Source organism: Pipistrellus hanaki, assembly GCF_964339955.1.
Source record: "Pipistrellus hanaki genome assembly, chromosome: 16".
Lineage (NCBI taxonomy): Eukaryota > Metazoa > Chordata > Mammalia > Chiroptera > Vespertilionidae > Pipistrellus > Pipistrellus hanaki.
The window spans coordinates 2516431-2538384 of NC_140518.1; the positions used below are offsets into that span (position 1 = coordinate 2516431).

A 21954-nucleotide genomic window follows, 5' to 3' on the forward strand; every position below is an offset into this window, starting at 1 on the left:
TGGCATATATGTAAGCACTTCTCTAAGGTAGATACTACCGTGTTTCCCCAAAAATAAGACATCCCCTGAAAATAAGACCTAGCGCAACTTTGGGAGAAAAAATTAATATAAGACACTGTCTTATTTTCGGGGAAACGGGGTAGAAGTAGAATTTCTAGGGCATAGAATATGTGCTTAACTGGACTACTAGTTAAAACTATACTAATTACTGGCAAGTTGCTCTGTAAAGTAGCTGGATCAATTTACACTCCAGAGGCTTTCAATGCTTATTTATAACTGGCGGGGCTTGGACCTCCCCCCTACAGGGTCTGAGGCACAGGGAACTCCGTGCATCCGGGCATCTGCCAGGCCTGGCCCCCGGGTCTGGGCCGCCTCCTGGTGGCGGGCCGCAGGCAGGAGCCGCGACCGCTCCCAGCTCCCCCTGTGGTCCTCGGAGGACCGGGGATCCCCGGGCCCTCACGCCTCTGGCGCCTCTAGCGGGAAGGAAAGGACCTCCGGCTCTCCCCGGCAAAGAGGAACCTGGGCCCTGGCGGGGGCGGGGCTCCTGGGTCCGGGGCGGGGCCTGGCCTGGGCGGGGCGGGGCCTCCGGGCGCACAGGCGCCGTCGCAGCCGCCTTCGTAGGCTTCTGGGGGCGGGGGCGGAGCCGACCTGAGGGAAGATGGCGGCGCCCTTGTGGCAGGCGGCGCTGGGCGCCGGCCGGCGGTGGCGGTGCTTCAGCACCTCGGGTGAGCGGTCTGAGGGGTGGGGCTCCCGCAGGTCCCCTGCAGCCCGAACCCGGGGCTCGAGCCAGCGCGCGCCCGCCCTCCTTGGGGCCGCCGCCGGCTGAGCCGCCGCTCCCTTCCCGCAGCCGCGCGGAGCCGCCGGGCCCCGCCGCTGGGGCCGATGCCCAACGAGGACATCGACGTGAGCAGCCTGGAGCGGCTGGAGAAGTACCGCAGCTTCGCCCGCTACCGGCGCCGCGCGGAGCAGGAGGCGCGCGCCCCGCGCTGGTGGCGGACCTACCGGGAGCACTTCGTGGCGGAGCCAGGTGCGGGGCTGCGGGTGCGGGCCCAGCCGGGGGCCGCCTGCACCCGCGGCGGCGGTGTTTGTGTCCCCCAGGCTCTCCACACCTGTGGGGCCCCTGCTTGAAAACCCCTCCCCCATTAGAGTCCCCCCTCAGCTAAGGCGACCGGACGTCCCGCTTCTGGCGGGACAGTCCCGCTTTGGAACAATGTGTCTCGCGGCGTTTTTAAAAAGTCCCGATTTAAAAAAAAAAAAAAAACAACGCCGCGGGACACGTTGTTAAAAAGCGGGACGTCTGGTCACCTCGCCCTTAGCTATTTCTACTCCTAACATCTTTGACCACCCCCTCCCCCACCCCGTTGCGAGTCGGAGCGCCCTCTGTGCCCCTAAAATACGCCGTGTGTACCCCTGCCCACGCTGTACTCTCCGCTGCCGCTCTCCCAGATTGAGTCCCCCAAGGACAGGGGTCCCGCCGGTCTTAACCCTCTTTGGATCCTTGCACCCCCACAGCGTGCAATACTTGGCTGAATGAAATAGCCCTGGACTGGGTGCCTGGGGAAGGCTGCCCTTGAGCAACTTACAAATGCATCCTTTGGCAACCTTGTCTGGGCCAGTGTTGAGGGTGCAGTGTGCTGTTGTTACTGTTTAATTGTTACTGTGCGTGATTGTTACTGTTTAATGTGAATGGGGAAAGGTGTCGGGTTAAAGGTTCTCTAGGGCCTTGATAAAAAGCTGTTCTGGGACCAGCTGCACAGACCTTACCTAGGAGCTCCTTAGAAATGCACTGCCATGCCCTGGCCAGTGTGGCTCAGTGTTGCTCAAAAGGTCACGGGTTCGATTCCTAGTCAGGCAACACCCAGGTTTTGGGTTCGATCCCCAGTAGGGTGCAACTGATTGATGTTCCCCTCTCTCCCCCCTCCTCTTTTCCTCTAAAATCAATAAAAATCATGTCCTCGGGTGAGAATTTAAAAAAAGAAAAAAAGAAGAAGAAGAAAAGAAATGTGGTTTCAGTTCCCACTCTGACCTGCAGAATCAAAATCTGAATTTTAAGACATTTCCCCGGTGACTGGTACGGCTCATTTGTTAAAGTGTGAGAATGCTTCTTTAAGTTCTAGCTTCAGCTGTTCTGCTGAGGACCCAGGTGTGTCCGAGCCCCGCAGTGACAGGCTGGAAGGGGATCCCGCTGTAATTGGGAGGCCGTGTGCCTCGTTCCCTGACAGACAGACAGTGGAAGGGTTAGGGATTAGAAGATGCAATCTCAAGCTTATCAGTTTGCTTAGCAACTGGACCCTGCTCAGGTCTGAGAGACAGGCTACACGGTGTTTTAGTTCAGTGGTCGGCAAACTTTGGCTCACGAGCCACATGCGGCTCTTTGGCCCCTTGAGTGTGGCTCTTCCACAAAATATCACGGCCTGGGCGAGTCTATTTTGAAGAAGTGGCGTTAGAAGAAGTTTTTTTTTTTAATTGGCTCTCAGGGGGAGATAATAGATCAACCGAAGGACTTGTATGCATGCATATAAGTACAACCAATGGACACAAAACTCTGGGGAAGGAGGGTATGTATAGGGGGGGGGGGGGGCGCAATGGTAAGATATGTACACAGATAATTTAATTTAAAAAATTGGCTCTCAAAAGAAATTTCAATCTTTGTACTGTTGGCATTTGGCTCTGTTGGCTCATGAGTTTGCCGACCACTGTTTTAGTTTTGTGAATTAAAGGGGCAGCGTTAGCAGCAGATCTTGGGCAAGTGAGAGGACCTGGCGGAGACAGGTGGCTTGGCCAAGAATGGATCCCACCTCCTCCATCACACCTTTCCTCCCCAGACCCCAGAGACAAGATTGACATCGGGCTGCCTCCACCCAAGGTGTGTCGGGCCCAGCAGCTGCTGGAGCGGAAGCAGGTTCTGCGGGAGCTGAAGGCCAGCGTGGAGGCGGAGCGGGCCGCCCGCCACCGCACAGGTACGCCCTCCGGGGGAGAGGCCTGCGGGGTCCGCCCGCCCGGGCCCAGCCCCCAGCCGGCGTCCTTCCTTCGCAGCGCGCGTCCCGCTGGAGGCCGTGCGGGCGGAGTGGGAGAGGACCTGTGGGCCCTACCACAAGCAGCGTCTGGCCGAGTACTATGGCCTCTACCGAGACCTGTTCCACGGCGCCACCTTCGTGCCCCGCGTGGCCCTGCACGTGGCCTACGCCGTGGGTGAGGACGACATGATGCCCGTGTACCACGGCAACGAGGTCACGCCCACGGAGGTACCTGCTGGCCGTGCCCCTTCCTGCCCTGTGTGTGCAGACACACCACCCCCCCCCCCCCGGGCCGTGTCCTCCCTTCTCCAAGAGCGTCTGTCTGTGACAGCTTGGCTGTCCCTGTGGGCGTGACAGCTCCCTCCTTCTCTCCCATCAGGCTGCCCAGGCCCCAGAGGTGACTTATGAGGCGGACGAGGGCTCCCTGTGGACACTGCTGCTCACCAACTTGGGTAGGTGTCCAGGATACAGGAGCCCGGGCCCTGGGCGGAGGTCTGGGGGCGGGGCCAGGTGGAGAGCCCTCAGTGGTGGGTCTGTTTGTGTGCAGATGGACACCTGCTGGAGCCGGATGCGGAGTACCTGCACTGGCTGGTGTGAGTACGGGGCGGGCCGGGGCCCAGGCGTGCGGGAGGCCCTGGCGTCCTGGGAAGAGCTGCCCCTGGGTTTCAGTCTCGGCTCCATCGCGGACTCATGATGGGACTGTGGGCTAACCTCCCTCCCCTGGAGGTGCCCTCCCCCTGCTTCCTGGGAGGGCGAGGCCTTATGACCCAGTGGCTGGTAGAGAGCGGGCAGCGGGCCTTGGTTGCTCCCACGGCCTCTGGCCTCCCTGAACGCCTCTCCTCACCCGTAAACCTAGGGCGATGCCTCTCCCGGCCCCCCCCCCCTCCGGGGGGCTCTGTGACAGGCCAGTGAGGGGCCGGGAGAGGCCTCTGGCGGCTGCGACACACTCAGGTGCCAGCCTTTCGCTTCCTTGGAGGCCTTGGCTCAGCACCAGGTGACCACAGCTTTGGGGTTTCTGGGTAATGGAGGCCACTAGCTGGGAGGCTGGTTTCTGTCATGTTCATTCAACTGCAGTGACCAGCCGAGGCAGCAGGACCCTGGGGTGCCTCTTAGGTGGGTACAGGGGCCATTCGGTGCCAGGCTGGGCAGACACTCGGAAACGGAGAAAGCAGCAGCTCAGCAGTGTCATGGTCTCCAGCCAGAGCGGCTGTGGCCGCCCCCCTGACCCCCGACTCCCCCAGGGCATAGCAAACGGGCTGCTCGCCTTTGCTCTCATCCACTCTGCAGCCAGTCCCCCGCCCCCGCACCCCAGGGGTGCGCAGAGCTCCGGCTCCTGCTGGATTGCGCAGAAGAGGTCCCTGTCGGCTCTGTGCCCAGCTGGCGGGCTGGCGGCGGGCGGGCGGGCGGGCGTGTCTCAGCCTCCAGGAAGTGCTGGGTGGAGACGCTCCCTCCCTCCGCCATGGCGATTAACAGCTCCTTCCCTCCCGCCAGCACCAACATCCCAGGCCGCAGGGTGGCTGAGGGACAGGAGGCGTGTCCCTACCTGCCCCCCTTCCCTGCCCGGGGCTCTGGCTTCCACCGCTTTGCCTTCCTGCTCTTCAAGCAGGAGAAGCCAATGGACTTCTCGGAGGATACTCGGCCCTCCCCCTGGTAACGTACACCCCACCCGTCCTGCACCCCACCCCCCGTCCCGCACCCCACTTCCTGTCCCGCACCCCACCCCCGTCCTGCACCCCACCCGTCCCGCACCCCACTTCCTGTCCCGCACCCCACCCCCGTCCTGCACCCCACCCGTCCCGCACCCCACTTCCTGTCCCGCACCCCACCCCCGTCCTGCACCCCACCCGTCCCGCACCCCACTTCCTGTCCCGCACCCCACCCGTCCTGCGTCCCTCTCCCCATCCCCATCAGGCCAGCTTCCCAGCAACGCCAGCCGTGCTCAGTCCTCCCGCCTCTCCCCTCGAGATTGGGCCGCAGACAGTGGTCGTGTGGGCAGCCCTCGGGCTCTCAGGGCTGCCTGTGGGCAGAGGGGGTGTGGGGCCCTGCTGTCCCTCCCCACTCACATTCTCCCATCGCGCAGCTACCAGCTCGCCCAGCGGACCTTCCGCACCTTTGATTTCTACAAGAAGCACCAGGAAGCCATGACTCCGGCCGGCCTGGCCTTCTTCCAGTGCCGCTGGGACGACTCGGTCACCCGCACCTTCCACCAGCTTCTGGGTAGGGCGGTGGGGCAGGAGGCGGAGGCCGGCGCGCCCTCACAGACCTTCCCAGACCTGGTCTCGGGGAGTCGCCCAGTCCTCCGCTGGGCTGGCTGGCGAGGCCCACCCTGGAGACAAGCTGGGGGTTCGGGCCGGCAGCAGTCCACATCCACATCCTCGCTCTTCTTGCAGATATGCGGGAGCCCGTGTTCGAGTTTGTGCGGCCACCCCCTTACCACCCCAAGCAGAAGCGCTTCCCCCACAAACAGCCCCTTCGCTACCTGGACCGCTACAGGGACAGTCATGAACCCACCTATGGCATCTACTGAGTGGCCAGACTGCACCGCCTCAGAGCGCGGGCTGGGCCTGGGGCCCTGTGCCAGGCTCGGGGCCTGTCTCGGGCGCCTCTGCTGGCAGGGCGGGTATGAATAAAGGTGATTTCTGCTGTAGCTGGTCTGGTCTGTTCGAGGAGCAGCCAGGTCCCCCCCACCCCATGGTGTGTATTGCTCTGAGGGCGGGAAGAGGGCTGCCTGCCACCCCAGGAAGTAACCCTGTGACCCGGTGGAAGGAAAAGCAGGCCTGTGGGAAGAGGTCTGCCACGGAGCATGGGCCCCTGGCCGGCGGGGGTGCCGGCGCCTGGCCCTCAGGTCTCGGAGACCTCAGGCTCACGCCCCGCCCCCTCCCCGGTGGTTAGGGCGTCTGTCTCCAAAGGGAGACCGCCTGTAGCCAAGCAGAGGAGCTGTGCGCCTTCTCCAGAAAGAGCGACTCCACATACTTAAACCCAAGACATGGTGCTGCGCTGCGCTGAGGGCAGCGAACCGTGCCAGTAGCCACGTCTTGGGTGGCCTGGCTCAGTGGTTGAGCATCAGCCTATGAACCAGGGTTCGATTCCCGGGCAAGGCACATGCGCCCGGGTTGTGAGCTGGATCCCCAGTGGAGTGTGCAGGAGGCAGCCGATAAATGACTATTTCTCATCATGGATGTTTCTCTTCCTCTTTGAAATCAATAAAAATATATTTAAAATGAATAAATAAATTGGGCCGGCTTGGTCAGAAGTTAACCCTCCTCCAGCCGGTCCTGGGCAGACTCGCCCTGCCCCGGGGCAGGTGGGTGTGCAATCCGAAGCCCTCTGCTCAGCTGCGGGAGCCACAGTTCTGGAAACGTGAGGCTCCAGAGCAGCAGCAGGCTCACCCAGAGGGGGTGCCAAGTGTAGTTACGTGTTTCCAGTTTCCATGAGGGGGGTGGACATGCTGGGCTGGGCTGTCTGATTGGCCAGCAGGCCCACCTCATGTGGATACGGAGCCAGGAGAAGGGAGACGCCTGGTGTGGCAAATGCCTGGAGCTGGGCTCGGGGAAAAGTGCTCTCCCTGCCAGGCCTCCGGCTGGCTCCGTCCGGTAACGCTGAAGCCGGAGGTCAGCTGGCGGCTCATTTCCAGGTGAGGCCCTCTGCAGGAGGAGGCCCCTTGGGGCTCTGGTCTCTGGAGGCTGGGACTGGACCCCCTTCTGCTGAGCTGCCCTGCTGAGGTCTAAAAGCGGGAAGGAGGTCCCAGGGTGAGACCAGAGAGAGCTGACCCCACCTCCCAGCCCGGGTGGCAGGAGGCAGGCGGGCGGCTCTGGACGCGGACTGAATGGGAGGCCATGGCGGAGGCGCAGGGCGCGAGTGGGCGGGGTGGCGTTGGGTCCCCTCTTCTCCCCAGGCGGGCCCTCGCTCCGCCCCGCCGCACCCGCGGCTTCGGTCCCTTTAAAAGGCGCGGCCTCCCGGGGGGCTGACCCCGCCCCCGCCGCCGCCATGGCCCAGCGGCTGCAGGAGAAGCTGACCTGCTCCGTCTGCCTGGAGCTCTACCGGGACCCGGTGACGCTGAACTGCGGCCACAACTTCTGCGAGGCCTGCATCCGGGACTGGTGGCGCTCCCACGAGGGCAGCCCCGCGTGCCCCGAGTGCCGGGAGCCCTGCCCCGCGGGCGCCGAGCTGCGCCGCAACGTGGCCCTGAGCGGCGTGGTGGAGGCGGTGCGTGCCGAGCCTCCGGCCCCCGGCCCCGGCCCCGGCCCCGGCCCCGGCCCCGGCCCCGGCCCCGGCCCCGAGCGCTGCCCGCAGCACGGGCGGCCGCTGGAGCTCTTCTGCCGCACCGAGGGCCGCTGCGTGTGCAGCGCCTGCACCGTCGGCGACTGCCGCCTCCACGAGAGGGCGCTGCTGGACGCTGAGCGCCGGGAGCGCGAGGTGATGCCCGGTGGCCCCTGCTCTGTGCGCAGCTGGTGGTCAGAAACCAGGCGCTCCGAATAGATGCCCGAGCTGGGGACAAGCCCGGGAGGGGTTGGGGGTGAGGCTAAGGGCTGTGCGGGTGAGGCGGTCAGGAGCCAGAGCAGAGGTCAGGAGGTGGCCCAGGTCTCAGGGAGCAGGCCTGGGTGAGAATGCTGGTGGCACAGAGATGGGCACTGAGCGTGAGGGTTGGCAGGGGCCAGTGGATGACAGCAACAGGGAGGGACGGGGACAGGCGGTGTGCCAGGGGAGGGGGGTTTGCCAGAAGGAGGGAAGGGAAGGAGGGCTGCTGGGGGTGCTCTGGGGGAGTCAGATGACCCACTTCCTGCTCGGGCCTGGACTCAGGGAGATCGGATGGCGCTGGCCACCCTGTCAGCCTCTCTCACCACTTCCTCGTCCGGAAGTGGGGACAACACCACCCTCACCTGGGTGTGTGGCTGGAGGAGAGGACGCCAGACAGGTGCTTGGCCAGGTGCCGGGACGCAAATCCTGGTGGCAGGCGTTCTCCCTTACGTTTCTGTCCTGAGGGGCCGCAGGGGGCACCGCCACACAGGCGTGCCCTCCTCCCCTCGTGCCCCTGGTCAGCCTCGCCGGGGCGGCTCGAGGAGGGGGCACTTCACAGCCAATGCTGCCCCTCTTGTCCCCCGCCCCTGGCCCCGGTGGGCACACAGGCCCAGCTGAGAGCCGTGCTGGAGGTCACCGGGCAGCAGGCCACCCAGGCCCAGAGCCAGCTCCAGGAGCTGCAGCGGCGGAGCCGCCAGATCCAGGTAGCGGCCTGCCTGTCCCGCCCCCCGCTTCCTGTGCTCTCCCTGGGCCCCTGGGCGGCAGGTCTGAGCCACCTCGAAAATGCCTCCTGGCATCAGACGGCGAGGGGCTGACGGGGGGAGAGAGGCTCCGGGGACCCCGTCTCCCCATATCCGCACCCCTCAGGCTCCTCTGTGCCCACCCAGAGCTCGGCCCGCACCCTGGCTTCCGTGGTCTCTGCCAAGTTCGGCAGCCTGCTGCAGGCGCTGGAGCTGCGGCAGACCCGGGCGCTGCGGGGCATCGAGGCGGCCAGCGCGCAGGCCCTGGCGCAGGCCCAGGCGGAGGAGCGGCGGCTGCGGGGCCACCTGGAGGCCGCGGCCGCCTTTGGCCGCAGGGCGCGGGACCTCCTGGAGCAGCCGGACGACCGAACCTTCCTGCAGGTACCGGGGCGGCGGGCGGCGGGCCGAGGGGCCGGGGCGCCTGCCCCTTGCTCCCAGCTCACCGCAGCTGCCCCGGGCTCAGGCGTCACAGCTCCTGGCGCCCCCGGGGCCTCTCGGGCCGCTGACCCCTCCGCAGTGGGATGCCGACCAGCAGCTGGACGGCCTGAAGGGACTTCTGAGCCAGCTCTGTGGCCTCCTGCTGGACAGTGGGGACCCCCGCGGGGCCCCAGCCGAGGCGGCTGACTCGGGTCCCCCGGGTAAGGCTGACCCCGCATCTCTCCCTCCCCCCGAGGGTGGGAGTGGAATCAGGGCCCAGCCCCTGTGAGCCCCCTCCCCCTCCCCCCTAACACTGCTTTGCCCCCTAGAGACCCCAGGCGCCCTGGCATTGGTCCCAAGCCCCGTGTGTCCGCTGAGGAGGAAACTCTGGCAGAGTAAGGAGGCCCAGCACATGTGTGTGCACCTGTGTGTGCGCGTGAGTGCATTGTGGATACGGGTGTGTGCATATGCACCGTGAGCACATGTGTGTGTACACGTGTGTGTGTGTGTGTGTGTGTGTGTGTCACGTGCTATGACTGCCCCGTCCATGCCCTTCCCTGGTCTGGCCTCACCCCCGGCACCCTTCGCGGGAGGCACACCTCTTAGGCGCGGAGCCGTGCAGTGTTTGAGGCGGTCCTAGGCGCTCAGAGCTGGATCGGTCCTGCTCCTCGCCCTGCTGTCAATCAGTCCCCTCCCTGGGCCTCAGTCTCCACATCTGGGAAACGAGGCTGAGGCCGGTTCTGCCTCAGAGGCCACCGCCGGGACGGAGCGCCCAGGGGTGGACACGCACAGGCACCCTGCCCGCTCACCTCCGTTCCATCCCTCCCCAACAGGTTACCGCAACCTGACCTTCGACCCGGAGAGCGCCAACCGCCACCTTCACCTGTCTCGGCACGGCCGACAGGTGGAGCACCGGCGGGAGCCCCGGGGCCCGGCCAGGCCCGGCAGCTTCGAGCTCTGGCAGGTGCAGTGCGCCCAGAGCTTCGGGTCCGGGCGGCACTACTGGGAGGTGCTCACGTCCGGCCACCTGGTGACGCTGGGCGTGGCCTACCCGGGCCTGGCGCGGCGCAGGCTGGAGTCCCTCACCGACAACATCGGCCACGGGCCCGGCTCCTGGGGGCTGTGTGTGGAGGAGGACCACGCCCAGGCCCGGCACGACGGGGAGGCCCTCCGCCTCCGGGCGGTGCCAGGGCCGCTGCTGGGCGTGGACTTGGACCTGGCCGCTGGCTGCCTCACCTTCTACAGCCTGGAGCCCGAGACCCAGCCCCTGCACACCTTCCACGCCGTCTTCACCCAGCCCCTCCGCCCCGTCTTCTGGCTCATGGAGGGGCGGACGCTGACCCTGTGCCACCGGCCTGAGGCCCGGCTCCCCCCGGGGCTCCCGGGAGAGGCCTCGGGGCTCCGCTGAGGAGGGCGCAGGGCGGACCTCTGGCCTGAGTCCCGGGAGCCGCCCTCGCCCCTGGCCTGGGTGCCTGAGGCCACAGCCATCGTGGGGCCGGCTGCTGGCCAGCGGACCGGCTCAGGGTGAGGCTGGGCCCCTTGTACGGGTGGAGGGACCCCCACACTGGAGTTAGCTTCCCCGGCCTCTCTGAAAGGGACAGAGACTAGGAATGGAGTGACACGGGAGGCCCCTGCCCCAGGCAGAGCCCGGTTCCAGGGGCCACGTGGGTGTCAGAGGCAAGGGCAGGCCCTGGGACCCTGGTCCTACAGGACGGCCCGGGCAGCGGGGAACACGCCACAGACCGCGGCAAAAGAGGGCACCCTCGTCTCCAGCCCACCTCCCCCCACCCCCCAGACTGGCCGGGGGAGCTTCGGGGTGTGGGGAGGGACTGCAGACTATTCCTAAAGACAATCTAGAGAAAGGTGGTTTATACCTCCTCCTCCCCTACCTCTATCTCTTTTCTTTTTCCCTTAACATTTTTTTAAATATGTTTTTATTGACTCAGAGAGGAAGGGAGAGGGAGAGAGAGATAGAAACATCAACAATGAGAGAGAATCATGGATCAACTGCCTCCTGCACGCCCTTCCCCCACACTGGGGATCAAGCCCACAACCAGGCATATGCCCTTGACCCGAATCGAACCCGGGACCCTTCAGTCCGCAGACCGGTGCTCTAGCCACCTAGCCAAATCAGCCCGGGCTCTCCTTACCCTTTTGCTATATTCTAACCTCTTTTATTTTGCACATCCTGTGGCTGCCACTCCATACACAGCTGTGTTTTATCCATTTTTATTGAATGTAAGCGTTTTTTACGTTATAAATCGTGTCCTGGACGATGACCCTATGAACAGTCGTTCTCATGGCTATGGGGGTTTTATGGACCCACTAGGGGACATTCAAGCTCCTGGATTTGGGCTCAGGAAGACATCACCGTGGGGAGTGTTTCTGAGCAGGCAGGGCGTCGTCCCAGTATGCCCAGGCTGTGGGTTCGCTCTCCGGTCAGGCACACCGCGGAATGAACCCATCGACATGTGGGAGAGCAAACCAGTGCTTCTCTCCTGAAAATAAATCTTTCTGAAGGATGACCCATGCAGACGCCCCCAAACGTACAGACTATGTATCTGCTGGCCGTGTGTCGCCCTCCCACACGGACGCCTGGCCTCGGTCACTGCCACGGTGCAAATCTCGTCTGCCGGCCTTGCTCCTCAGCTGTGTGGCTCTCTGGTCAAGGCCAGTGCCCGGCCTCTGATTGGCACAGCCTGGGCAAGGAGCCCCAGTCAGATTCCTGCGGTGCGGGGAGTTCCCCAAACTTGGGGGGACCCGGTGTGGGGGGGCATCTCACCCTGGCAGCCTGACAGAGGAGCCGGAGGCCCCGGGACCTCACTGAACAGCCGTCCCCCGTGGGGAGGAGGCAGGACTGGGCTGGCCACGCGGCCGTCGCTGCTGGCTACCCCAGGGTACAGCTTCCCCCCATCCCTCCTCGTCCGAGGGCCCCCACCGTGTCCGGCCGGCTGAGCCCACACTCTGACAGGGTCAGCACGAGGAAGACTGGCCCCCTTTCGGCTCCGGGGCCCTTTAGCCTGTGAATGTGCTGTCTCAGGGGGTGTCGGTCCTCCCCATGCCGCTCGGTGGGAGTGTTCTGGGTCCTGACTGAGCCTTTTTGCCACGTGACGAGGTGCTCCTGCCCCTTCTGCGGCGGGAACCAGCCGCGCTCCCCTGGGGGTGGGGACGAGCGTGCAAGCCCCTCGGAGAGCTCCCGCTCGGTCTCCCTGGCGGGGGCGGAGAAATGGCAGAGAGGGGGACGAAGCAGGGGCGTTGGGGAGTCACATCTGACCAGCGTGGGTGTTTCCAGCACTCCTGCCCCTGGCTCACAGGCCTGGGCGTCTGGGCGGCAGAATCGGGAGGAGGGACACAGGCAGACCAAGGACGGGAGGGGCAGGAGAGGTTTTACAAGACAGACCCGTACAGCCCAGGAGATGCTGTCAATCCTGTCTCATAAAAGGGTAATAGGCAAATTAACTGTCACTCCATCACAAAGATGGTGGCGGCCACAGCCACAAGATGGCGGTGCCCAGTTCTCAGCCCCGCCGGAGACCCCAGTCCTGGGGGGCGGCCACGGAGAGCGGCGGCAGCGTGAGCGAACTGGCTGAATGCTTGCTTCGTGTCCCGGTGATGAGGCACCGTTCTGCGCCCGGCCGCAGATGGGCCTCCGGGCCGCAGATGGGCCTCCGGGCCGCAGATGGGCCTCCGGGCCGCAGAGAGCCTCTGGGCCGCGGGCACCGAGCGGCCAGGCCCTGCAGAGAGTGACAGGTGCACAGTGACTGGTCTACTAGTATGGAGATAGCTAAGTATAGTGCCAGGTGGGTCCTGGAATTATAGGGGGGACACTTTGTAAAGTATATGATTGCCACCTGAAACGAATACAAAATAATAATAAAAAGTTTGAATTAAAGAACTGAAAAGTAGCCCTAGCCGGTTTGGCTCAGCCTGCGGACCAAAGGGTCCCAGCTTCGATTCCGGCCCAGGGCAAGCACCTGGCTGCAGGCTCCTCCCCAGCCCTGGCCCTGGTGGCTGGGGCTCATGCAGGAGGCAACCAGCGGATGTGTTTCTCTCGTCGATGTTTCTCTCTGTCTTTCCCCCCCTCTTCCACTCCCCCTAAAAATCCATGGAAAAATATCCTCAAGTAAGGATTAACAACAAAACATCAACAACAACAAAACTGAAAAGTAAATCTTTAGGGGCTTAAGGGGCTAGTGGAGATGGAGGGAGTTGGGCTGGAGGTCAGAGAGGTGAGGGGTGGAGAGGAGGCGGCTCTCCCCAGGCGGATGGGAAGGAAGGGAGCAGCACAGCAATCGTAGGAAACGCGGCTCCAACTCGGGGGACTGGGAGCTGGAGACAATGGAGCCAGGCCTTCGAGATTCGGAGAGGAAAGGACTTCCATTCTAGAATCCCATACCCAGCCAAACTGTCAATCAAGGCTGAGGCCTGAACAAAGACCCTCGCAGGCACTTCCCCACCCAGTCTCAGGAAGCCCCCAGAGGACTTGTCAAAAGCAAAGAAGTAAATCAGTGAAAGGAAAGGAAGGTCTGGGATCCAAACAATGGACTTCGACATGAAAGGCAAGTGAATGAGAACGTAAATCTCCAGGAATCCAGCACCCACACAGACAGGCTCACCGCTCTCGAGGGCATACTTGAGAGTGGAGGTAACTGCTGACAGAAACTGGCTGGCTGTGGGAGCAAGAATCTGGGGTATGCGGGCACAGGACTGCCAGCTTTTATTATCCTAAGCTTCGTTACACGAAACCGTTTACCTTTTAGGTACTCTAAGTCTATTATTTGAAGTAAACACATACTGTTGTTTGAAACTTCTCCAAGCCGAAACCGGTTTGGCTCAGTGGTAGAGCATCGGTCTGCGGACTGAAAGGTCCCGGGTTCGATTCCGGTCAGGGGCATGTACATTGGTTGCGGGCACATCCCCAGTAGGGGGTGTGCAAGAGGCAGCTGGTCGATGTTTCTCTCTCATCGACGTTTCTAGCTCTCTATCCCTCTTCCTTCCTCTCTGTTAAAAATCAATAAAATATATTAAACAAAAAAAACTTCTTCAAAAGGCTTGGGTCCCATTTCAGTTTCTTGCAAAGAAACAAGCAGAGCGAGGCTGGCGTGTTCATGCCTCGCCTTGGCTGGGGTGCTTCTGCTTGTTCATTTTTGCTTCTGGTCCACTTTTGTTTATTTATTTTTAATATATTTTATTGATTTTTTGCAGAGAGGAAGGGAGAGGAATAGTGAGTTAGAAACGTGGATGAGCCGAAGCCAGTTTGGCTCAGTGGACAGAACGTCAGTCTGCGAACTGAAGGATCCCAGATTCGATTCCGGTCAAGGGCATGTACATTGGTTGCGGGCACATCCCCGGTGGGGGGTGTGCAGGAGGCAGCTGGTCGATGTTTCTCTCTCATCGATATTTCTAGCTCTCTATCCCTTTCCCTTCCTCTCTGTGAAAAATCATATATATATATATATATATATATATATATATATATATATATATATATATATTTTTTTTTTTTTTTTTAAAGAAAGAAAAGAAACGGCCGGGACCGGTTTGGCTCAGTGGACAGAGCGTCAGCCTGTGGACTGAAAGGTCCCGGGTTCGATTCCGGTCAAGGGCATGTACTTTGGTTGCGGGCACGTCCCTGATGGGGGTGTGCAAGAGACGGCTGGTTGGTGTTTCTCTCTCATCGATGTTTCTAGCTCTCTGTCCCTCTCAATTCCTCTCTGTGTAAAATAAATAAAATACATTAAAAAAAAAAAAAAAGACAAGCTTCGATTTAAGAAAAAGAAAAAGAAAAAGAAAAAGAAACGTTGATGAGAGAGAAACATTAATTAGCTGCCTCCTGCACACCCCCTTCTGGGGATGTGCCCGCAACCATGGTACATGCCCTTGACCGGAATTGAACCCGGGACCCTTCAGTCCATAGGCTGACGCTCTGTCCACTGAGCCAAATCAGTGAGAGCTTTATTTATTTCTTTTTTTTCCAATATATTTTATTGATTTTTCACAGAGGAAAGGAGAGAGACAGAGAGCTAGAAACGTCGATGAGAGAGAAACACCGACCAGCCGCCTACTGCACACCCCCCATCGGGGATGTGCCCGAAACCAATGTACATGCCCCTGACCGGAATTGAACCTGGGACCCTTCAGTCCGCAGACCGAGGCTCTACCACGGAGCCAAACCGGTTTCGGCAGCTTTATTTATTTCTTTTTTTCTTTTTTTTCTTTTTTTTATAAATTTTATTGATTTTTCACAGAGAGGAGGAGAGAGGGATAGAGAGTTAGAAACATCAATGAGAGAGAATCATCGATCAGCTGCCTCTTGCACACCCCGCCACTGGGGAGGTGCTCGCAACCAAGGTACATGCCCTTGACCGGAATCGAACCCGGGACCTTTCAGTCTGCAGGCCGACGCTCTACCACTGAGCCAAACCGGTCCCGGCAGCTTTATTTATTTCTTAAGCAATCCTGCAACCAGACAGGCGTATCGATCGGGCTCAGGGTTATTTTCAGCCTGCACCTTCCGGGTTTAAATTCTTCCTCCTCTGCAGGACTAGCTGTGCGACCTGTGGGAATTCCACTTCCCACGCCTCTGGCAGTCCTTGTAAGGGGAGGGACGGAGAGGCAGGCAGGAGCGTGCTCCCGCCGAGCTCCAAGCGCCGGCTCCCCTCTCCCCTCAGAGCCAGCTCACTGAGAAGGAATGACCATCCTGGGCAAACAACTGTGCCTTCCTGGGAGAGCAGATCTCCCTGAACAGGCTGTGGGGGAGGAGGCAGAGGGCCAGCTGGGACCGCCCCCTGACTCCCCCATCCCGAAAGGCACCCCTTCCCCCTCCGGAATCAGCAGGCCTGTGGTCCCCGCCAGCCCGGGAGCCGGGTGGCGCCCCGCCTCAGCCTCTGAGCCGCTCCTGGTCTTGGCAAACAACGGACCTTCAGGATCAAGGGCTCCTGTGGAAACCGGCGTCTGGAACTCATTTACCCTCCGGCCCGCCCAGGCCGCTCCCTCGCTGTCCTTCCGCCCGGAACATCTCTTCCCGCCCTGGTGCTAGCCGCCAGTCTGCCCACGCCCAGCTCCAATGTCACTTCCTCCAGGAGGGCCTCCCTGATTCCCGCCTTCGTCGTCAATCCCCCAGCGGGAGTGGAGGGCACCTCTCTGGCAATGTTTCCTCGATCGTAGCTTTCTTTCCCTCCACAAACCGCCCCCCACCCCCACCGGGAAGGGAGATTCCGGGAGGCTCTCCATGGCGTATTTCCAAAGCACACATTCGCACCCGGGGTCTTGCGGGGAGAGTCTGGCTGTTTTCCTGGTCCTCTAGCCGACCAAGCATCTCTCTCTGTTGTGAATGGAGAGCACACACCACAAAGCTACCAGCAACTCCGGTGACTTGGCACCAACAGAAATTGCAGGCAGTTTCAGAGCATGTTGCCATGGTGACAGAGAAGTTGGCATCTTCTTAACAGTTAAAGAAGCACACAGCCGGCGACGTGGCTCAGCGGGGGAGCACCGGCGGATGAACCAGGTCAGGTTCGATTCCCCAGTCTGGGCACATACCCGGTTTTAGGCTGTATCCCCAGTGGGGGTCGTGCAGGAGACAGCCAGTCAATGATTCTCTTATCAACCATGTTTCCATCTCTCTCTCCCCCTCTCCTTTCCTCTCTGGAACCAACAAAATATATTTTTAAAATATATATTAAAAAACAAAAGCATTACATACAATCATTTATTACGTACAGTAAGTTATTTTAAATGCATAGTGAGATGAGTCTTAGCAAATGCCTCCCCTCGGGGACCCCCAGCCCCAGGCACACCACAGGCGCCCAGGCGTGTCCAAGGACCAGAACCGAATTCCTCAAACAGGGCCTGGGAAAAAGACATTCACTTCCCGTTTCAGGGTTAGAGACGCCCCAAGTTCCCCTTAGGGGGATGGGGGGGGGTGTAAATGGAGTCGCTAAAGGGCACAAACACGCGCACGTCAGCCGTTTTTCCTCTGCGTCAGCAGCTCGGAGCTGAGCTAACAGCGCAGAGAAGGGGGCTGGGCTGGAGGTCAAAGGTGCTGGCTGAACCCTGCCGCTGCCCAACTGGGGGCGGCTTGCAGGGACATGGAGGGTGACCTCCTTCCCAGCTTCCTTCCAGGGTGCTGCCCTCGGCCCTCTCTCTCTCTCTCACACCTGGCAGCAGCGCCGCCCCTCGGACCCGGGCCCAGGAGGATCCATCGCCCAGGAGCCCTCGAAGGCCCCGCAGTCAGAGGGGGCGGGTGTCAGGGCCCGGGGCCGGCGCGGGGGGCGGTCCGAGCTGGCGGGGCGGGGCGGGGCGGGGCGGGGCGGGGCGGGCCCGGGGGCGGACCCAGGGGCGGCCCCGGGCGGAGCGGCCCGGTCCCTCCCCGGCGGGAGCGGCGCGGGCGGCGCGGCGGCCCGGAGCCATGGACGGCGGCGGGCCCTTCGGCTGCCCCATCTGCCTGGAGCCGCTGCGGGAGCCGGTGACGCTGCCCTGCGGCCACAACTTCTGCCTGGGCTGCCTGGGCGCGCTCTGGCCGCAGCGCGGCACCGGCGGCGCGGGCGGCCCCGGGGGCGCGGCGCGCTGCCCGCTGTGCCAGGAGCCCTTCCCCGACGGCCTGAGGCTCCGCAAGAACCACACGCTGTCCGAGCTGCTGCAGCTCCGCCAGGGCGCGGGCCCGGGGCCCGGCCCGGCCTCCGCCCCGGCGCCCGAGCCCGCGCCCGCGGCCCCCAGCGCGCCGCCCGGCGGCCCCGAGCCGTCCGCGCCCTGCGCGCCCGAGCCCTGGGCGGCGGGCGCCGAGCCCGTGCCCTGCGACGCGTGCCCCGAGGGCGCCGCCCTGCCGGCCGCGCGCTCCTGCCTCGCCTGCCTCGCCTCCTTCTGCCCCGCGCACCTGGGCCCGCACGAGCGCAGCCCCGCGCTGCGCGGACACCGCCTGGTGCCGCCGCTGCGCCGGCTGGAGGCCAGCCTGTGCCCGCGCCACCTGCGGCCGCTGGAGCGCTTCTGCCGCGCCGAGCGCCGCTGCCTGTGCGAGGCCTGCGCCCAGGAGCACCGCGGCCACGAGCTGGTGCCGCTGGAGCAGGAGCGCGCGCTGCAGGAGGTGGGCCCCTGGGACGGGGCGGGCGGGCGGGGGCCGGGGGTGCTGGGTTCCCCCTTGCTTCCCCCACCCTCCCCACCCACCCCATCCTCCTCATTCTGTCCGTGTTCCCCTGGGAGATGAGGGGCCTCGCTGCCCCTTCCGTGGCTGCGGGACATTCCGCCCGCGATGGGCTGGGCTGGGGGGGGCACCCAGTGGGAACGGGGAAAGGACGCGGAGGGTGGGCAGGGGGCCTGACGCCCAGGCGGGGCCCGTGGGGGTCCAAGGCCGGAGGGACCTGGATTAGGCCCTGCGGCTCCGGGGCCGCTGGCTCCCGGGCAGCGGTAGACGGGTGTGGCCAGACCCCGGGCGGAGCCCGATGGCACACAGCGCGCTCTGTCCCGCCGCCGGGGCCCTGGTGGGACCATGTGCGCGGGCCTTCCCGCTGCCTCCGCCCCCAGTTTCCCTTGGCCTCCTGCCCGGTCTTGGCACTTTGGCCTCGGGATTTTCCGTGTCTCCAGCTGGAGCCGCCGTGACTCATAAGACCCAGGGGACTTGCCTGGGGTCCCGGTTTTCAAGGCCTGGAGTGGGGACAGGGGTTCCCAGGACAGCTGAATGGCCTCTCGTGTGGTCCCTCCGCCCTCCATTCTCTGCCTCCTCTCCACGGAAGGAAGTTCTCAAACGAATGTGACATTGAGGACCTCGGCTGGCCGTGGGCTTGCTCACCCTGGTCAGAGGGAGGCAGACAGCCCCTGGCCCGTGGTTCTCAGCCTTCCTAACGCCTCGACCTTTAATCCAGCCCCTCACGTGGTGGTGACCCCATAAGGAGCTGGATTAAAGGGTCGCGCATTAAAAAGACCGAGAACCACGGCCGACACGCCGCCCTCCGGCATACTGTGGGGCGTCACGGCCACTCCGGTCCCAACGCTGCCCCCATACCACCGCCACGCCGCCCCGTCCTGGCCGGGGGCGAGGCCCGGGGCCCCGGGGCAGGCTGTGGCCGCTGCCAGCTCCGCGCTCACGAAGCTGCCGCCCGCAGGCCGAGCAGCCCAAGGTGTTGAGCGCCGCGGAGGAGCGCATGGGTGAGCTGGACGCCGGCATCACCCAGGCCCGGCGGACGGTGGCCCTCGTCAAGGTCAGCCCCGACCCCGACCCCGACCCCGACCCCGACCCCGTCCCCGACCCCGACCCCGACCCCGACCCCGTCCCCGACCCCGACCCCCACCCCGACCCCGTCCCCGACCCCGACCCCGACCCCGTCCCCGACCCCGACCCCGACCCCGACCCCGTCCCCGTCCCCGACCCCGACCCCCACCTTGACCCCGACCCCGACCCCGACCCCGACCCCGTCCCCGACCCCGTCCCCGACCCCGACCCCGACCCCCACCCCGATCCCGTCCCCGACCCCGACCCCCACCCCGACCCCGACCCCGACCCCGACCCCGTCCCCGACCCCGTCCCCAACCCCGACCCCGTCCCCGACCCCGTCCCCGTCCCCGACCCCGACCCCGACCCCGACCCCGACCCCGACCCCGTCCCCGACCCCGACCCCGTCCCCGACCCCGACCCCGACCCCGACCCCGCCTGCAGGAGGCCCCGGCGCTGTGAGCTCGCAGCGTGGTCCGGTCTCCTCCCGGGCGGCCTGTGCCCAGGGCGGGCCCCCGTGTCGGCCAGAGGCTGGGCGGGAGAGGGGGGTCTGGAAGGACGGGGCCAGCAGTGACGTTCTGGCCCCCCGGCCGCTCCCGCTGTCCCTGCAGAGCGCAGCCGCGGCCGAGCGGGCGAGGGTGAGCCAGCTGTTCGCCGAGGCGGCGGCCACCCTGCAGGAGTTCCAGAAGGAGGTGCTGGGCTTCATCGAGGAGGGGGAGGCCGCCATGCTGAGCCGCTGCCAGGGCGACCTCCGGCGGCAGGAGGAGCAGCGCGGCAGGCTGAGCCGGGCCCGCCACAGCCTGGGCCAGGTGCCCGAGGCCGACGCCGTGAGCTTCCTGCAGGTGGCGCCCCGGGACCAGGGGGCGGGGGCAGAGGAGAAGGGGCGGGTGCCCAGGCCGGCGGGCCGTGCCAGCTCCCAGGGCTGTCTCACCCCGGCGGGAGGCACTGCGGCGCGCAGGGCAGGGCCTCATGGGCACGTGTGTGGCACAGGAGCTGCTGGCGCTGCGGCTGGCGCTGGAGGAGGGGAGCGGCCCCGCGCCCGGCCCCCCCGGGGAGCTCGGCTTCACCAAGTCCTCGCAGGCGGTGCAGGCGGTGCGCGAGGCGCTGGCCGCGGCCTGCGCCAGCCAGCGGGGCCAGCTGCGGGGGCTGAGCGGTGACGAGGACGCGCCGCACAAGCCGCGCCCAGAAGGTGGGTGCCCCTCCGTGTGACTCACCTTCCCCCGGGCCTCCTCCCAGCCCCGGCCCGGCGCCCACCGGGGGCAGAGGATGGAAACTGCCTGTGCTGGGCGGGACCCGAATGGCCAGCCAGCCGCGTCGGCCGTGGCCCACAGGACGGGCCCTGTCACTGCAGGGGGCGGGGGCCCGGGGGCCAGGGGGGCAGCGGTGTGAACACGGGGCACCCTGCTTGGGCGGTGTGCCCGTCCCAGGAGGCTCGGCTTGCTGGGAGGAATGGGGGGAAGAGGGGATTGGGGTCACGGCTCTGGAAGGGGCAAATTGGGGAGCAGCCCGGTCCCGGGTTGCTGGCAGGACACCCCCGCTTCACCACCAACCCCCCCCCCCCCCCCCCCGGTCTCTGCAGCCGATGATGAGTCCCAGGACCCAGACAGCAGCAGCCACCCGGACAGCGAGGCGTCCCGGGACTACTTTCTCAAGTGTGAGTTCACCGGGCTCGGCCGGCCCTGGACCCCGCCCTGGTCCGCGGGGTGCACTGGGCCAGCTCACGGGGGGCTCTCCGGCAGGGCTGAGTAGCGCTGGCTGCAAAGGGGGGGGTGGGCGCCTAGGGGAGGGGGTGCTCTCTGGCCTTGCCCCTGAGCCCCCCGCCTCCCTCTCTCCCGCCCGGGGAGCAGTCGCCTACATCGTGGACCTGGACAGCGACACGGCGGACAAGTTCCTGCAGCTGTTCGGCACGAAAGGCGTGAAGCGGGTGCTGTGTCCCATCAGCTACCCCGAGTCGGCCACCCGCTTCAGGCACTGCGAGCAGGTGCTGGGCGAGGGTGCCCTGGACCGGGGCACCTACTACTGGGAGGTGGAGATCATCGAGGGCTGGGTCAGCGTGGGGGTCGTGGCCGAGGGCTTCTCCCCGCAAGAGCCCTACGACCGCGGCCGGCTGGGCCGCAACGCCCAGTCCTGCTGCCTGCAGTGGAACGGCAGCCGCTTCTCCATCTGGTTCTGCGGGTGGGAGGCGCCCCTGCCCCACGCCTTCTCGCCCACCGTCGGGGTGTGCCTGGAGTATGCCGACCGGGCCCTGGCCTTCTACGCCGTGCGCGACGGCAAGGTGGGCCTTCTGGGGCGGCTGAAGGCCGCCCGGGGCTGCAGCGGCCCCCTCGGCGACCAGTTCCAGGACGTCGTGAACAGATACTTCCACCAGCTCTTCCGGAAGCCGCTGAAGCCCGCCTTCTTCCTGGAGAGTGTGGACGCCCACCTGCAGATCGGGCCCCTCAAGAAGTCCTGCATCTCGGTGCTGAAGAGGAGGTGATGGCGGGCTCACCGCCGCCCGGCTCCTGGCGTGCACGCCTCCCACTGCCCTCCGCAGCCTCGTTTCCGAAAGGACACCGGCCTCCCGCCTCCCAGACCCTCCCAGTGCCTCCCAGACCCCCCCGCCGGACGGTGCCTGGCACATAGTAGGTGCCCAATAAACATCTGTTGAATGAGTGACTCCTCCGTGCTCTCCACCCGCCAAGAATTTCTCATCTTCCAAGAGCCGGTCTTGAAAGGCAGGAGAGGGGAACAGAGTCCCTGGTCCCAGGATTCCTGTTGGAGGGAGGGAAGGGGGGGGGGAGGGAGCCCAAAGAGGGGGCTGCAGTGGGGTGCCTGCCCTTTGGGGCAGCCCTACTCCCTGGGTCCGGACGGGGGCGGCTAGAGCCGGCCTCTCCCGGGGGGGCCAGCCCACGGTCGTCCTGGCTGCCCGCGGGTTTGCTATGCCGGCCTGGCTCGCACCGGCTCTTCTCATCCTGAGTGCCACGGCCTCGCTCTGGACCTGCCGGTGGCGTTTGTGGCCAGGACTAAAGGCAGACAGCACCCCGCCCCCGAGAACAGGGCACGGCTCCTGGGCGCGGGC

At 64.5% G+C, this 21954-nt stretch overlaps 3 protein-coding genes across 4 annotated transcripts; all 3 read left to right on the plus strand.

The window, feature by feature from the left end:
- The first annotated feature begins 589 nt into the window (after positions 1-589).
- On the plus strand, positions 590-6229 carry MRPL38 (mitochondrial ribosomal protein L38). Its single transcript, XM_084861621.1, has 9 exons — positions 590-725; positions 848-1027; positions 2826-2960; positions 3037-3245; positions 3397-3469; positions 3565-3610; positions 4509-4667; positions 5098-5234; positions 5408-6229. Exons 1-9 carry the CDS (start codon positions 659-661, stop codon positions 5542-5544), a joined length of 1143 nt encoding a protein of 380 aa, XP_084717747.1. The 5' UTR covers positions 590-658; the 3' UTR covers positions 5545-6229.
- A 654-nt stretch (positions 6230-6883) lies between these two features.
- TRIM65 (tripartite motif containing 65) lies at positions 6884-12122 on the plus strand. 2 transcript variants are annotated; one of them, XM_084862203.1, is made up of 6 exons: positions 6898-7433; positions 8144-8239; positions 8423-8656; positions 8739-8913; positions 9022-9087; positions 9526-12122. In XM_084862203.1, the coding sequence occupies exons 1-6, from the start codon at positions 7005-7007 to the stop codon at positions 10098-10100; spliced, it is 1575 nt and encodes a 524-aa protein (XP_084718329.1). In that variant the 5' UTR covers positions 6898-7004; the 3' UTR covers positions 10101-12122. The 2 variants fall into 2 exon arrangements, with proteins under 2 accessions (XP_084718330.1, XP_084718329.1); XM_084862204.1 differs by lacking the exon at positions 9022-9087 and having other exon boundaries at positions 6884-7433.
- Positions 12123-17047: 4925 nt separating this feature from the next.
- On the plus strand, positions 17048-21556 carry TRIM47 (tripartite motif containing 47). The gene is made up of 6 exons (XM_084862222.1): positions 17048-17774; positions 18790-18885; positions 19508-19738; positions 19887-20085; positions 20476-20550; positions 20744-21556. The coding sequence occupies exons 1-6, from the start codon at positions 17103-17105 to the stop codon at positions 21370-21372; spliced, it is 1902 nt and encodes a 633-aa protein (XP_084718348.1). The 5' UTR covers positions 17048-17102; the 3' UTR covers positions 21373-21556.
- The last annotated feature ends 398 nt before the right edge of the window (positions 21557-21954 follow it).

Bases quoted from the DNA above. Each gene is read 5' to 3' on its own strand.
- MRPL38 (XM_084861621.1), top strand. From the start codon at position 659: ATGGCGGCGCCCTTGTGGCAGGCGGCGCTGGGCGCCGGCCGGCGGTGG. The intron at 3,246-3,396 runs GTACCTGCTGGC...CTCTCCCATCAG, and splicing joins ACGAGGTCACGCCCACGGAG to GCTGCCCAGGCCCCAGAGGT. The intron at 5,235-5,407 runs GTAGGGCGGTGG...CTCTTCTTGCAG, and splicing joins CACCTTCCACCAGCTTCTGG to ATATGCGGGAGCCCGTGTTC.
- TRIM65 (XM_084862203.1), top strand. From the start codon at position 7,005: ATGGCCCAGCGGCTGCAGGAGAAGCTGACCTGCTCCGTCTGCCTGGAG. The intron at 8,657-8,738 runs GTACCGGGGCGG...CCCCGGGCTCAG, and splicing joins ACGACCGAACCTTCCTGCAG to GCGTCACAGCTCCTGGCGCC. The intron at 9,088-9,525 runs GTAAGGAGGCCC...CCTCCCCAACAG, and splicing joins GAGGAGGAAACTCTGGCAGA to GTTACCGCAACCTGACCTTC.
- TRIM47 (XM_084862222.1), top strand. From the start codon at position 17,103: ATGGACGGCGGCGGGCCCTTCGGCTGCCCCATCTGCCTGGAGCCGCTG. The intron at 17,775-18,789 runs GTGGGCCCCTGG...TGCCGCCCGCAG, and splicing joins AGGAGCGCGCGCTGCAGGAG to GCCGAGCAGCCCAAGGTGTT. The intron at 19,739-19,886 runs GTGGCGCCCCGG...TGTGTGGCACAG, and splicing joins ACGCCGTGAGCTTCCTGCAG to GAGCTGCTGGCGCTGCGGCT.